Source organism: Rattus norvegicus, chromosome 1 (genome assembly GCF_036323735.1).
Source record: "Rattus norvegicus strain BN/NHsdMcwi chromosome 1, GRCr8, whole genome shotgun sequence".
NCBI lineage: Eukaryota > Metazoa > Chordata > Mammalia > Rodentia > Muridae > Rattus > Rattus norvegicus.
Window position 1 is genome coordinate 93828423 of NC_086019.1, and position 13072 is coordinate 93841494.

The window sequence follows — 13072 nt, forward strand, 5'->3', positions numbered from 1 at the left end:
ATTTAACTGACAGTTCCCATTTTTAGATGCTCCTGGGCGAATCTAAGGCTAACCCAAAATAATGGGTGCAAACCAATGAGGACAGCATCAGTACTAATAATGCACACTGTATTCCGCAGGTGAGAGTTTCCTCCTGAGGACGCCACAAATTGCTGTTGGTTTTTCTACCTATGCACAATGCCCAGCATCGCAGAAATCCCAGGAGATGGTCAGTGCCCAGTAAACATTAAATCAACCACAAGCCTCTGTGGCTACAAAGAAGTTAATTTAGAAAAGCTACTTTAAACATTTTGGGGCTTAGACAAGGTCATACTATACCATTCTGTGTTGTCTTTGCAAGTGCTTATGTAGACTAACCAGGCCTCACACTTGGAATCCTCCTGCCTCAGCCTCACTACTGGGATTCACCTGTGCATCACCACACCTGGAGGGACATGACTATCTGCCCCCATACCTCTACTTTCTCTCCTTTTTGAGGCAGGGTCTTACTGTGTAGCTCAGCTCTACCTCAAACTGAAGATCCAGCTGCCTTGGCCTCCTGAGGGCTGGAATTAAAGATATGCGCCAACATCAAACAGCCCTTTCGCCCCTTAGGCTCTTTCCATCTTGGGATCCCACTCTACTGACATGGAGCCTCAAAGCCTCCATTCTGCTGGCCATCAATTTCACCCCTTTACCATTCATCTCAGTGCTATTCTGGAGGGGGTACAGGATCCACTACAATGGATCCTGTACCACTGAGATCAGTCCCATGAGATCAGTCTCAGGGTGAAATCTCTCATAAAGTCAGCAAGCTATCGGACAGACACTCCAGCCCACGGTCTGTCTGACTGCAGAGACCACTCTGAGCCCTGTGGACGACCTAGCTCACATCTGCTACACCTGACAAGACCCATTTATTATTTGTTTGGTGGCGCTGGGGCCTGAAACGAGGGCCGAGTGGGAGACGGGGTCAGATGGATGTAAGCAGGGGGTGTGTTTCAAAGACAAGCCGGGGCCCAGCCACTCATCACCTTTGCCCACAAAGTAGTCCTGGTAGTAGCGAGCGCCCAGGTCCACGTGCTCGATGCTGTACTGCCTGGGCCGGCTCTGTGTCCTCTGCTGCTCCTTGGGCACCTCCAGCACCGAGATGCTGGCATTTGTACGGTGGGTGCTCAGGGCGGGCTCAGCCATGTGGGCCTCGCTGCTGCCCCCTGGGGAACCCACGGAGGCCCTGGAGAAGCTGACATTGCGCTCTCGCTCCCCGCCAATCTCATTGCGGAAGTGCGGGCAGCTAAGTAGCAGGTCGTTGCTATTGTCGTCGCCCAGGTCCTGCTCCAGGTTCTCTTTGCAGTTCAGATCCTCCGTGCTGGTGAAGGTCGGGTCCAGGGTCCCCAGGCTGTGGGCCCGTGATGCTGTGAGCGCCACCATAGCTGAGGCGGCAGAAGCCGCTGAGGCCCCTGTGGTGGTGTTACGCCTCTGGGCCACCGACACCCTGTTGGCCGCTGCCTCGTTGAGGTCGAACAGCATGCTCTGCACGTCAAAATGGGCAAAGCTCTTCTGGCAGACCCATGGTCTGCTGGCTTCTGGGGGGCTTCGGCCTTCCTCAGTCTCTCCCAGGGGTCGCCCCACTTCCCCCTCTGGTTTACTGCTCCTCAGTTTCCTGAAGATGGACGAGTCCACAGTGTCCCCACTGCCCAGGCCCCGCACCGGTTTCTTCCGGGCCTTCTCCTTCTCCTTGAGAGGCTGTAGACTCTGGAGACTATCTTTGGTAGGCTGGCCATTGCGGGGGTCTCCCTTAGCTCCACAGCTGCCCCCTGAGAGGGCGCCGGGATCCACCCGCAGGAGCTCACTGAGGTTCTGGGAGCCCCGAGCCTCTGGCTGCTCGCTGCGGAACTCATTGAGGATGTCGAAGAAACTCTGCTCTGGTACGCCCTGCACGTCGATGGAGGACGTGCTGCCATACTCTCGGAAGAGGGGCAGCACCCCCGGGTGCCGGGTCCCCCTCGGGTCTCCGGGTTCCTCTACATCACACTCACTGAGGGTGATCTCGCTGCTGCTCCGATGCCGAAGAGGGAGGAAGGCCCGGCCAGGGGACCGTGGCCACCCGTCCTGGAATTCTACATCTTTGGACCTTCTCCTGGACAGTCGGTGGAAGGCTCTGGATCCTGAGGAAGCTGGGGTGCTGGAGGGGAGCTGTCCATTCTGTAGGTTCCTCATGGAATGGGCTACTTTGGTGGTCTTCACACCATCTGTGTCCTGTGAAGGGCTGGGGTTGCTCTGTTCTCTCAGGGCATCTCGCTTGGGCGGCCAGTCAGCCACTCTGGCCCGCACTCCCATCTTGGGCATGGCAGGGGTGGTGGGGCTAGGGCGGGTAGTGGCGGTGGCTGGGCTCTCACCAAGAGGCTGGGACATGCTGCCATTCTGGGCCCAGAATCCCATGGGAGTGTAGTCCCCGGGGTGGGGCCCAGGGAGGATATCAGTGCTCCTGGCCCCACAGCTGGTTGCCAGGTCCACACCATCATTAGGAAGAGGCCGATAGGTGGTCATAGTCCTCGGGCGCTGGAGTGCTGCTGCCCCTGGAAGTTGAGGTGCAACTCTATGGGGTCCCCTGGCCCTCAGCCATTGTTCAGGCCTGCCAGTCCTGGGACAAAGGGTGTTGGCCCCCGAAAGTGCACTTGAAGGTTGTGAGCCTGCAGAGTCCAGTTCTTCACCATCGCTGTGGACAGCAGCGCAGATGCAGCCTCAGGAGGCAGGTATCATGGGGGTGGGGGGTGGGGGGCTCCAGATGCAGTGGCTCAGTGGGGCGGAGAGCATGGAGGCTTCAGGCCATGGCCTGTGGGTGCTGGAGACGTCTTCTTGGCCATCTGCAAGGGGAGAAAAGAAACAAGTGAGGTGAGCAGAACGCTGCTGCCCAGAGGCAGGGGATGCGGCTTCTCCTGATGGCGAAGACAGCTTTACTCGTTTGAAGACTCGTTATTATGGAGTCTTGTCTGCCTGCTCTCTCCTTTCCTTTCTCAGACAGGGTCAAGCTATGTAGCTTTGAACTTGTAGAGATTCTCCTGCTTCTCCCTCCCGACTGGGTGCTGGGATTACAGGAGGACAGCGCTGTGCTGAGCAGGAGTTAAAGGCAGAGGAAGGACGGTGATGGGGCCGCATCCCCAGCTCCAGCATCCCCAGCTCCAGCATCCCCAGCTCCAGCACCGTTAGGGCCTTGCCACTCCTGTTTCACCTATTCACTGGTCCTGGGCATTGACCCCGAGGCCTGTGCATGCCAGGCAAGCGCTCTGCCACTGAGCTATACCAACGGGCACGAGCTCATTCCATCCACAAATACTTTACAGTTCACAATGCTAGTAGACGAGGTCTTTGTGTGTTTTTTTTTTTTTTTAAGATTTATTTTATGTATGTGAGTACACTGTAGCTGTCTTCAGACACACCAGAAGAGGGCATCAGGTCACAACAGATGGTTGTGAGCCACCATGTGGTTGCTGGGAATTGAACTCAGCACCTCTGGGAGAGCAGTCAGTGCTCTTAACCACTGAGCCATCTCTCCAGCCCAGTAGAAAAGGTCTTAAAAACAAAACAAAACAAAACACTACGGTCTCATTTCATACCCACCAAAGTTCACAGGAATTCATTATTAGCCCATAATACTCTGTCCGCCCCAAGTCCTGGTCTGTCATCTCAAAGGGCCTTTTGTTGAGCTGGTCTGCCCAAAAGAGGACCCAAACAAGGTCCTCAGTGCTCTGGTGGATGCTCTTCCTGTCTCACCCGCTCCGTCACAGCCATCTCCCCTACTTCCCATTTCCCTCCGGGCTTAAGAATACACCTATTAGGGCTGGAGAGATGGCTCAGTGGTTAAGAGCACCCGACTGCTCTTCCAGAGGTCATGAGTTCAAATCCCAGCAACCACATGGTGGCTCACAACCATCTGTAAAGAGATCTGATGCCCTCTTCTGGTGTGTCTGAAGACAGCGACAGTGTACTTATATATAATAAATGAATAAATCTTAAAAAAAAAAATACACCTATTTCTCTACCTCACAAATGGTTTCCTACCCCGTGTGGATGGGAACCACTGGTAGGTCCTAGTATCGTAAGAAGAGGCAGGCAGGCTTGGCTCCTCATGCACACCACTGTGTGCTCTCAGGACCGCAGGGATGTGTCTCCTGTCTGTTAATGAACCCACTGCTTCTCCTGCCCAGAGCCTTGCATATGCTAACAGGCACTCTACTGCTGAGCCCAACCAGACCCGAACTTTCATCTGACACTTCTCTTCTTTTTTAAGACATGCTTTCTCCCCCCCCCCCCCCCCCCCCCCGGAGCTGGGGACCGAACCCAGGGCCTTGCGCTCGCTAGGCAAGCGCTCTACCTCTGAGCTAAATCCCCAACCCCCAAGACATGCTTTCACATGTAGCTTGGGTTTGCTTCTTGTCATGCTCCTGCCTCAATATCCTCTGGAGTCCTGGGACTGCAGGAATGCTGGGATTAGAGGTGTGTTCCACCGTGCCTGGCTAGTTTTGCGTCGACTTGACACAACCTACAGTTATTAGAGAGGAGGGGGCCTCAAGAAAACGCCTCCGATAGACTTGGCTGTGGGCAAGCCTACAGGGCCTTTTCTTAGTGATCAATGCGGGAGGGCCCAGCCCGCTGTAGGTGGTGCCATCCCTGGGCTCGTGGTCCTGGTGTCTAAAAAAAAGTAGGCTGAGCAAGCCACGAGGAGCAAGCTGATAAGCAGCTCCCTCCGTGGCCTCTGCTTCAGTTCCTACCCTCACTGGTTTTGGTAATGAACCATTAACTGCGAGTGAAATAAACCCTTTCCTCCCCAAGTTGTTTGGTCATCATGCTTCTTCACGGCTAGAGAAACCCCAAGAGGGGAGCATTACTGAGAAACTGCAAGGGGTGTCCACAAAGTCGAAGGTGAGTTGGACATGGGTAGGGAAGCTGGGTTGCAGCCTCTGGTGACTGGTAGGTCCCACAAGATGGAGATGTTCACATCCGCTTATGGACTGACTCTACTATTAAACCAGCAGTTCGGGAACACGGGGGTGCTTCTTCCCAGGACGGCTGTGCAGAGCTGTGCTCAGTAGGGCGTTGTGTGGCCCTTGTACTGCACAGAGGCAGACTTTTTCCTCTGATGTTGGCACACTGGGGCTGTGTGAGACAACTGGAGGCTAAGCAGGGAACCTGAGCTGCTGTGGTGTGTACCTCCTGCCAGATGGGCTCTCCTGATGGTGTTTGGCTCCGGTTCTGTGGACGCTTTTAATCGAACCTTGCTGTAAATACACGCAGATGTTCTACAGGCCTGAGGCGCTGTAAACATCTCCCCAGGCGTGCGACTGGGTCTCTCTGTGCTGTTCTGAGCTGAGTGGTTCCCCAGCCTCTGGAGCGTGTCGAGTGTGCTCCATGCAAAATAAACAACCCCCAAACCCCCCAGGTCTTCCGGATGGGGAATCCAGTTAGGAGAGAGGCGTGGTGTGCGCCTGTGAATCCAATGGCCAGGCTCCAACTGTGGTGTGCCGTGGCCCAGTGACTGACAGTACCCCACTCTCACCGTGAAGTGGGGAAATTCTTGCTTCCCGTCTCCTTCCAGGCTGAGCATTCCAAACTCGAAAATCTGAAACATATTAAGTGTCACGTGGGCATCGTGACACACGCCAACCCCAGCCTTGAGAGGCAGAGGTGGTGAGGATATTAAGTTCAGGGACACCCTTGGTTACACAGAGTCCAAGGTCACTCCTGACAGCATGAGATCAACCTTCCTTCTTCCCTCATTTTAAGGTTTAAGTGCCAATATGACGTAAATGGAAACTTTCTCTGATGATTTCTAGTAGGTTTAAGTGCCAATATTATGACTTCCCCTGATGACTTCTGGTCCCAAGCATTCTGGACTCCATTTGTACTCCCATTCTTCCAGGAAGTTTTGGGGGAACTTTGTCCCACTCCCTCCCACCCCCGCATTATGAACACAGGCAAGGTCTGCTGAATTTGGGGGAGAGGAGGTGGTGCATCTCAAACCGCAGTATACCTGGGTCTGTAGAGTGTCGCTCAGTAGCAGGGACACTGGCTTGGCTTTTCCTGGGACTCTGGTTCCCTCTGGCTGGTGCTCCCAGTGGTTCTGTGAGTTACTCAGTGACTCTCTCTGACTGAGATCACCAAGCTTCTCTGGATTCTGGGACCACATACCAAGAAGAGAACTGGGGAAGTGTGAGTGGAGCAAAGGCTGGGCAGGCCCAGGGACAGCAAGGCAGAAGAGAAAGGCAGTGGTTAAAAGTCAGCAGGACCTGCTGGGTGAAAAGTGTGGTGGTTTGAATAGGTATGGCCCCATGACTCAGGCGTTGGAATGCTTGGCCCATAGGGAGCGCCATTATTAGGAGGTGTGACCTTGTCGGAGGAAGTGCGTTACTGCGGAGGTGGGGGGGGCAGGTTTTGAGGTCTCATCTGCTTAAGCTATGCCCAGAGTGACACACAGTCTCTCCTTGCTGCCTGCCAGATCAAGATGTAGAACTCTTGGTTCCATCTCTAGCACCATTGTTGGCCTGTATGTGGTTATGGTTCCTGTCTTGATGATCATGGACTAAACCTCTGAAGTTGTAGTAAGCCAGCCCCAATTAAATGTTGGCCTTTACAAGTGTTGCCTTGGTCATGGTGTCTCTTCACAGCCATAAAACCTGAAGATTGGGGGTTGGGGATTTAGCTCAGTGGTACAGCGCTTGCCTAGCAAGTGCAAGGCCCTGGGTTCAGTCCTCAGCTCTAGAAAAATGAAAAAAACAAAACAAAACAAAACAAAACAAAACAACAAAACCTGAAGATAGAAATTGGTACCAAGAGTGGGGTACTGTTGGGACAGGCCTAACTGTTTTTGTTTGGAGGATCATGGATTTTGAGACTTTGGAATAGGAAAGCAGTGGGATGCGTTAAGGGGGGCTCAATGGGCCACCTTAGTAGGAACAGGGAAGAGAGTGGTGCTAAGGATGATCTCAAATGTGTGTGGGGTGGGGAGGCTGGCTCAAGAGGTTCCAGAGGAGAATTTAGTATTCTGTCTAAAGACCATTCATGTGATATTTTGGTGCTTTTTTGTCCTTGTCCAAAGAGTCTATCAAAGGCTAAGGTAAAGAGATTTAGATGAATTATAATAACAAAGGAAATCTCAAAACAACCCTGTATAGACTCTGATCTGAGTGAGGTTCATTCTTATGGAGAGAGTTTTGATGAAATGGAGCAAGCTAACCAAGAAAATATACAAAATGTATGGTTCAATGATTAAAGGGGCATTAGGAAATGGAATGGAGTTAAATCCCGTGTTAAGGGATATTAAATGGAATTAAGGGAGTAGAGACCTTGGGGCAAAACCTCCCACTCAGCTAAGCTTCCACTTTGTGAAAGAGAATTAGAGAAAAGCTTAGGTCTGGGTGTGGTGGTACATGCTTCTGATCCCAGCACTCAGGAGACAGAGGCAGCAGATATCTGAGTTCAAGGTCAGCCTGATCTATAGAGCGCATTCCAGAAGAGCCAAGCTTAGGCAGTGAAGTAAACCATCAAAACCAGAAAGCTGGTGAAGATGTACTTTAACAAGGAGGCCATGTTCCAGTCCCAGCAAGCAGTAGAATTTGGCAGCTTTGACCATGTAGAATCAAGAATAGAAGAAAGAGGTTATGGAATCCCTTCCATGACTAAGGAAAGGTGCTGAGGTCAGGTGTGTGGCAGGAATGTCCCTACATGGAGGCCTAGAGAGGCCATTGCATGAAGCTGTGAGGGTGAAGCCTAGACTGCCCTGGAGACCTCAAGTTGTTGGCGATGCCAGAGCAGTAGGATGCCTGCCAGGGAGAGCTGCTAATGGGAGTGGAACCAGCCGGAGAGGGAGAAGTGTGTTGCAGGCAACAAGGCTGAAAGGAGTTGGAGAACTGAACAGTGCTCTGACATCAGACAAGGAGATGCAGAGTTTGGAGTTTGCCCAGCTGGTTTTCAGTTTGTTTTGGTCCAGTATTTCCTTACTACAATGCCTTTTGGAATGGTAATATACATCCTGTGCCATTATATGGTGGAGGCACATTATCTGGGTTTTTTTTTGTTTGTTTGTTTTGTTTTTGTTTTTGATCTCATAAGGGAATAGCGCTAAGGGATTGCATGAATTTCTGAAGAGACTTTGAACTTTGGACTTTTTAAACAATGTTAAGACTGTGATAGACTATGAGGATTTTTGAAGTTGGACTAAATACATCTTGCAATATGTTATAACTACAAGCCTATGGGGGCCAAGGGGTGCAATGTGGTGGTTTGAATAGGTAAGGGCCCCACAGACTCATGTGTTTGAATGCTTGGCCCATAGGAAGGAGCACTGTTAGAAGGTGTGGCCTTGGTGGAGGAAGTGCGTCATTGCAGAGGCAGGCTCTGATGTCACACATACTCAAGCTATGTCCAGGGTGACACACAATCTCTCTTTGCTGCCTGCTTGACCAGGATGTAGAACTCTTGGTTTCATCCCCACCATGTCAGCCTGTATGCACCACGGTTCCTGCCATGATGATAATGAACTAAAGCTCTGAAACTGTAAGCCAGTCCCAACTGGGGACAAATTTTGTCCTTTACAAGAGTTGCCTTGCCTTGGTCATGGTAGCTCTTCATAGCGATAAAACCTTAAGACAGCAAGTGGCCAGACTTCATCAAAAGGTCGAAATGAGGATGCAATTATTTCCAAAGTAAGGGCCCAGGGATGGCGGCTCTAGTCCTGGTTAGAGAGATAGGGCTGTGACATTAGGTGTGTCTTATTCTTTCTGCCTACAGCTTTTGTTGTTTCATGGTCAGGAGCTGGTGGGCCTTGCTCCATACTGAACCTCCAAGACTCAGGCAGATAGGAGACTTTCCGGGAGCATCCTTTGACCTCAATCCTTCCATATCATTGGGTAGAATGAGGTCATGTGGCCAATTTCAGTTGCAAGGAAAACAGGGAGAGACAGAGCGGTACTGTGGTTGTCCTGACTGCCTGTGGGCCAGCGGAGATTAGAAGAGCAGATAGTCAGCGGTCAGTCTGTGTTCCCACTGCCACTCGTGAAGTCTGGGGCTCAAAGAGTGTGAATGTTCCTGATGAGGCCTTCAAATCTTAGGGGCAGTATAGCACAAGGGTGATCCTCTGTGGCTATGCATCCCACATGCAATTCTCTGATTCGTCCCAGTCTCTTCCCCAGTAGCAGACCAGGTTTCCTTTGTGGGCCTCTGCCTACCTGCCTGTCCACAGTGGCTCTGTGCTCTGCTCAAGAACAACCCATGTACCCAGTCTGGTCCACTAACACCAGTGAGGTCTGTCCGGAATGCTAGAGCTGAAGGCTGCAGTCACCTTTTGGCCATGAGAGGAGAACGATCCGTGAAAGAAGGAAGCTAAGAGTTAGAATTCGAAGGTGCTTGTCATGATTTGAGGCTCTACACCAAGATGGGCGTGAAGCCAGTCCCGTCCCACTTCCCCAATGAAGATTTCAGTCTTAGAACAGACTTTTCCGCGAACAGAGGCAGCACGTGCAGCAGCAGCTGCGGGGACGGCCGTCTTCCTGTGGGCCGGGTTCCTTCCTAAGCACCTGCCATTTGCTAACTGCTTTTTGCTGAGCCTCACAACCCCACAGGACAGCTTTCATCACCACCTCCATTTTACAGATGAGCGAACAGGAGCAGACAGATGAAGCCATGTGCCCAAGGCCAGGACGTCCGAGCCCAGCTCTTGATCCCTGATTTGGACTTGAGCCTTAACCCTTCCTGCAGTCACAGGCGACACGCTGGACACTGCAGCTTCCATTTCCCCCGTGGGAAGAGACAGACAGATACTTCTAGATCCAACCATTTTGCTCTTCGGCTGCTTATGATGTCCCTGGGAGCAACTTGCTCGCACTGCAGATAGAACCCTTCCTTATCTCCGTCCGTAGTCAGGACGGCTAAGCTTTGCTGCAGTAACAAATGACCCCAGATATGCGGCAGGGCACTCGCACATAGGTGCACATATGTCACAGGCTGGCTGATGGCTCTGCTTGTGTCACCTTGGCTTCCAGCGCAAAGTGGCTTTGCCTGAGGTGATGACCCAAGTTCAGAGGAAAGAGGAGTGGCAAGAACATGTCATGACCCTTAAAGCCTCCTGCTTCGGAGCGATACTCCACTCCATGGGCTGAAGTCACACGGCCAGCACTGATACCAATGGGGTGGGTCACCAGAGAACTCAGTACAGAAGGCAGCTGCATCTGAGTTGAAAGGCACCCCCTACCCCCAAAAATGGCTAAGGTTGGGCCTATCCATGCCATCCTTCCTATAGGCCCTCCCTCCCCTCTCTCCAGCCCTGAGGATCCTCCACAGCAGTCCAATCCTCCCTGGACCCACAGGCCTGGTCTCAGTTGCAGTAACTTCTCTGTGGACAGCTAGCTTCAGCCGTGGTGTTCTTCCTACTACAGTTCAGACTGCCCTAGTGACCTCAGACAGAGGACAGAACTCAATGATGTCACCTTAGCCCTTGTGCTTTCACTGGCTGAGGCAGGAGGACTGTGAGTTTACAGCTAGATTGGCTACACAGTGAGCTTCTGCCTCAAACAGAAGAAGCAAGCGTTACAATGTTCCAGTCACGTGACCCGTGCATTCCCTGTACCAGCTCTGAACATGTGAAACCATCGCTGAATCAATGCATCCCTCCATCCCCTTTTTGAGACATGGTCTCTGAGTAGCCCAAGCTGACCTCAAATTCCTAATCCTCCTGCCTCAGCCTCCCAAGTGCTGGGATTTCTACAGAAGTCCACCACTGCTCCCAGCCTAGACTTGATACTGTTGACTTGTCTTGCGCTTCTCTAAATCACTGCTATAGGTGTGAGGAAACAGCTCTGAGGGGAACAAAGAGGAGTCAGGGAACCAAGAGAAAGTGGGGCCCCTCTTCAGGGTGGTCACCCTTATAAAGGGAGGAAATGCATCATAAAGCAGGGGCTATAACTGAGGGGTAGGGTCGGTGATCTGCATGACAGGAGGGAAACTGTATCAGCTTTCCAGTGCTGTGAGCCTCCCCAGACCCCCCAAATGGACAATGCAAAAGAAGTTTGGTTTTGGCTCAGTGATCCACTGTATAGTTGCTTGGCCAAGCCCACTGGGCTTGTGGCAAGTCCAAACATCACAGCAGGGAGTGCAGGTGGGACAGAACTGACCACAGCATGGAGAGAAATGGAAGGAGGGATAGAAAGAAGGAGGGAGAGGGAGAGGGAGAGGGAGAGAAAGGGTCAGGGTCCTTGTACCCCTGCAAGGACATGCCTTCCAGGGATCAGAGTTCCTGTCATTAGGCCCCACCACCTTCCAACAGTATCACAGGCTAAGAATCTAGCCTTCAGTATGTGAGCCTTCACGGAACATTCTAGATCTAAAGCATGGTAGCACTGTGTGCCAGAGTAGAAGGATGGCCAGGAAACCCTTACAGAGAACTGGACTAGAGGCATGAACAGAGGTTCCTGAAGAAATCCTGAAGAAACAGGTGTCTGTGCTTAGCCCAAGGAATTCCAAACCAGCGACTCTGGCACTCAGAGCAGAGAGTGTGGAAAGTAAGTGAGCAACTGGTTCCAGTATGTGGCCAGTATGCGGCCAGCATGGAGGTCAGGGAGGTCGGACAGCAAGCGGAAAGACATTGATCTGGAGGCATACAGTGTTTCTGACAAGGTCAAGGGGGTGTGACCAGAGCAGAGTCAGGAGGGCCGTGTAAGGCTGAGCAGCTGTATGACCTGGAAGTCCCAGGCAGTCTAGGTGCTTTTCCTTATCACTGTGATTGACCAGCCGAGACAAACAACTTGGGAGAAAGACAGGCGCGTGCTCTGAGAGGGTTCACTGCGTCGTGCTGGAGAGCTCAGATGGAACAGGGCCAGGGCTGTACCCCTCTAGCTCAGCCGGTGGCCCTTTACCTGCCAGAGAGCCACATAACCAAAAGCTTCCACTCTCTCCCACTTGGTGGGGACCAAACGTTCAGATGACACAAATCTGTGGAGCGTGCTTTGGATCAAGCCACAACCTTGGGGATGGGTACTGCTGAGGGTCATGTGTGGTACAATCACTGGAATAAAGGGAAGGCTCCGGAGACCTCTGCAGGAGATACTCCATGGAGCAGAGCTGCTGAGAGCCTGGTCCACTCGCATCCTCTGACCTCCAGTTGTTGCTGGCCCTCTGTCTTCTTCCTGTCACCTCCACAGAGCTCTCAGGGCTCCAGATGACTGAATCCATGAGGTGCTGGGAGGACTGGGGTCTCATTAACGGAAGGAAGGGATGGTGGGCTAATAAAACGACGAAGCCAGATATCCTCTGCCCAATGCACCGTGTTCAGGCTTTCTGTGTTAGAATGTACTAACCTGTATGCACTGACAACCCCACACAGCGGGGACCTCCACCGTGCCCATCTCAAACAGGCAAAGACGGTGGCTTGACGGGTAGCAACGACAGTCTGGTTCCCACCCTTGACCACTCTGCTCCAAAGATAAAAGTGTGCTGTGGGAACACATGACCGACACATGGATTCTGGAAAGAGCAACAGCTTAGTGGGTCCAGCTGAGGCACTGGGTTTCTTCCTGGCTGTCTCTGATCTCAGTCAAAGCTTGAGCAATACCAGGGACCACGTTACAGTACCCTCAGGAGCCAAGACGGATGGACGCACTGGAAATCTTATTAGAAGTGTCGAGGCAAAGACAAGTCCTTCAACCTCACTCAGGGATCCAGGTCTTGACCATGAAAACCTATGTTTTATATTCAGTGCCAAAGAAGCCAGAGGATTCATGCTTCTAACTGAAAAGGGCAGTGTGCACCTGCAGCACTCGGCCTGGCCCTGGTGACCTGCCCTGCTTTTAAGGCTGTTTCATAGGCACGGTTCTGCTCCCTTGGGGAAAGAGGCATAGTGAATGGAAATTATGTACTGAGGTTCTTTTTTTTTTTGGTTCTTTTTTTCAGAGCTGGGGACCGAACCCAGGGCCTTGCGCTTCCTAGGTAAGCGCTCTACCACTGAGCTAAATCCCCAGCCCCATGTACTGAGGTTCTTGGGGTGCTCTCTGCTTTATTTTTATACCATGGCATGTCAAGGCAGGTATGCGGGCGTTCGCACTGC

General features: G+C 52.2%; 2 protein-coding genes across 6 annotated transcripts in view; one reads left to right on the forward strand and one right to left on the reverse strand.

The window, feature by feature from the left end:
* Nucleotides 1-13072, forward strand: part of LOC103689966 (MARCKS-related protein-like) — a 980777-nt gene that overhangs the window by 760560 nt on the left and 207145 nt on the right. The window lies entirely within an intron of this gene.
* Sipa1l3 (signal-induced proliferation-associated 1 like 3) overlaps nt 1-13072 on the reverse strand; it is a 207420-nt gene that overhangs the window by 82236 nt on the left and 112112 nt on the right. For all 5 annotated transcript variants that reach the window (XM_008759131.4, XM_008759130.4, XM_039104443.2 and 2 more), the window contains one exon: nt 1014-2846. In XM_008759131.4, the coding sequence (XP_008757353.1) occupies nt 1014-2529 (1516 nt within the window). In that variant the 5' untranslated portion in view covers nt 2530-2846. Of the gene's footprint in view, nt 1-1013; nt 2847-13072 lie in introns of those variants that run through there.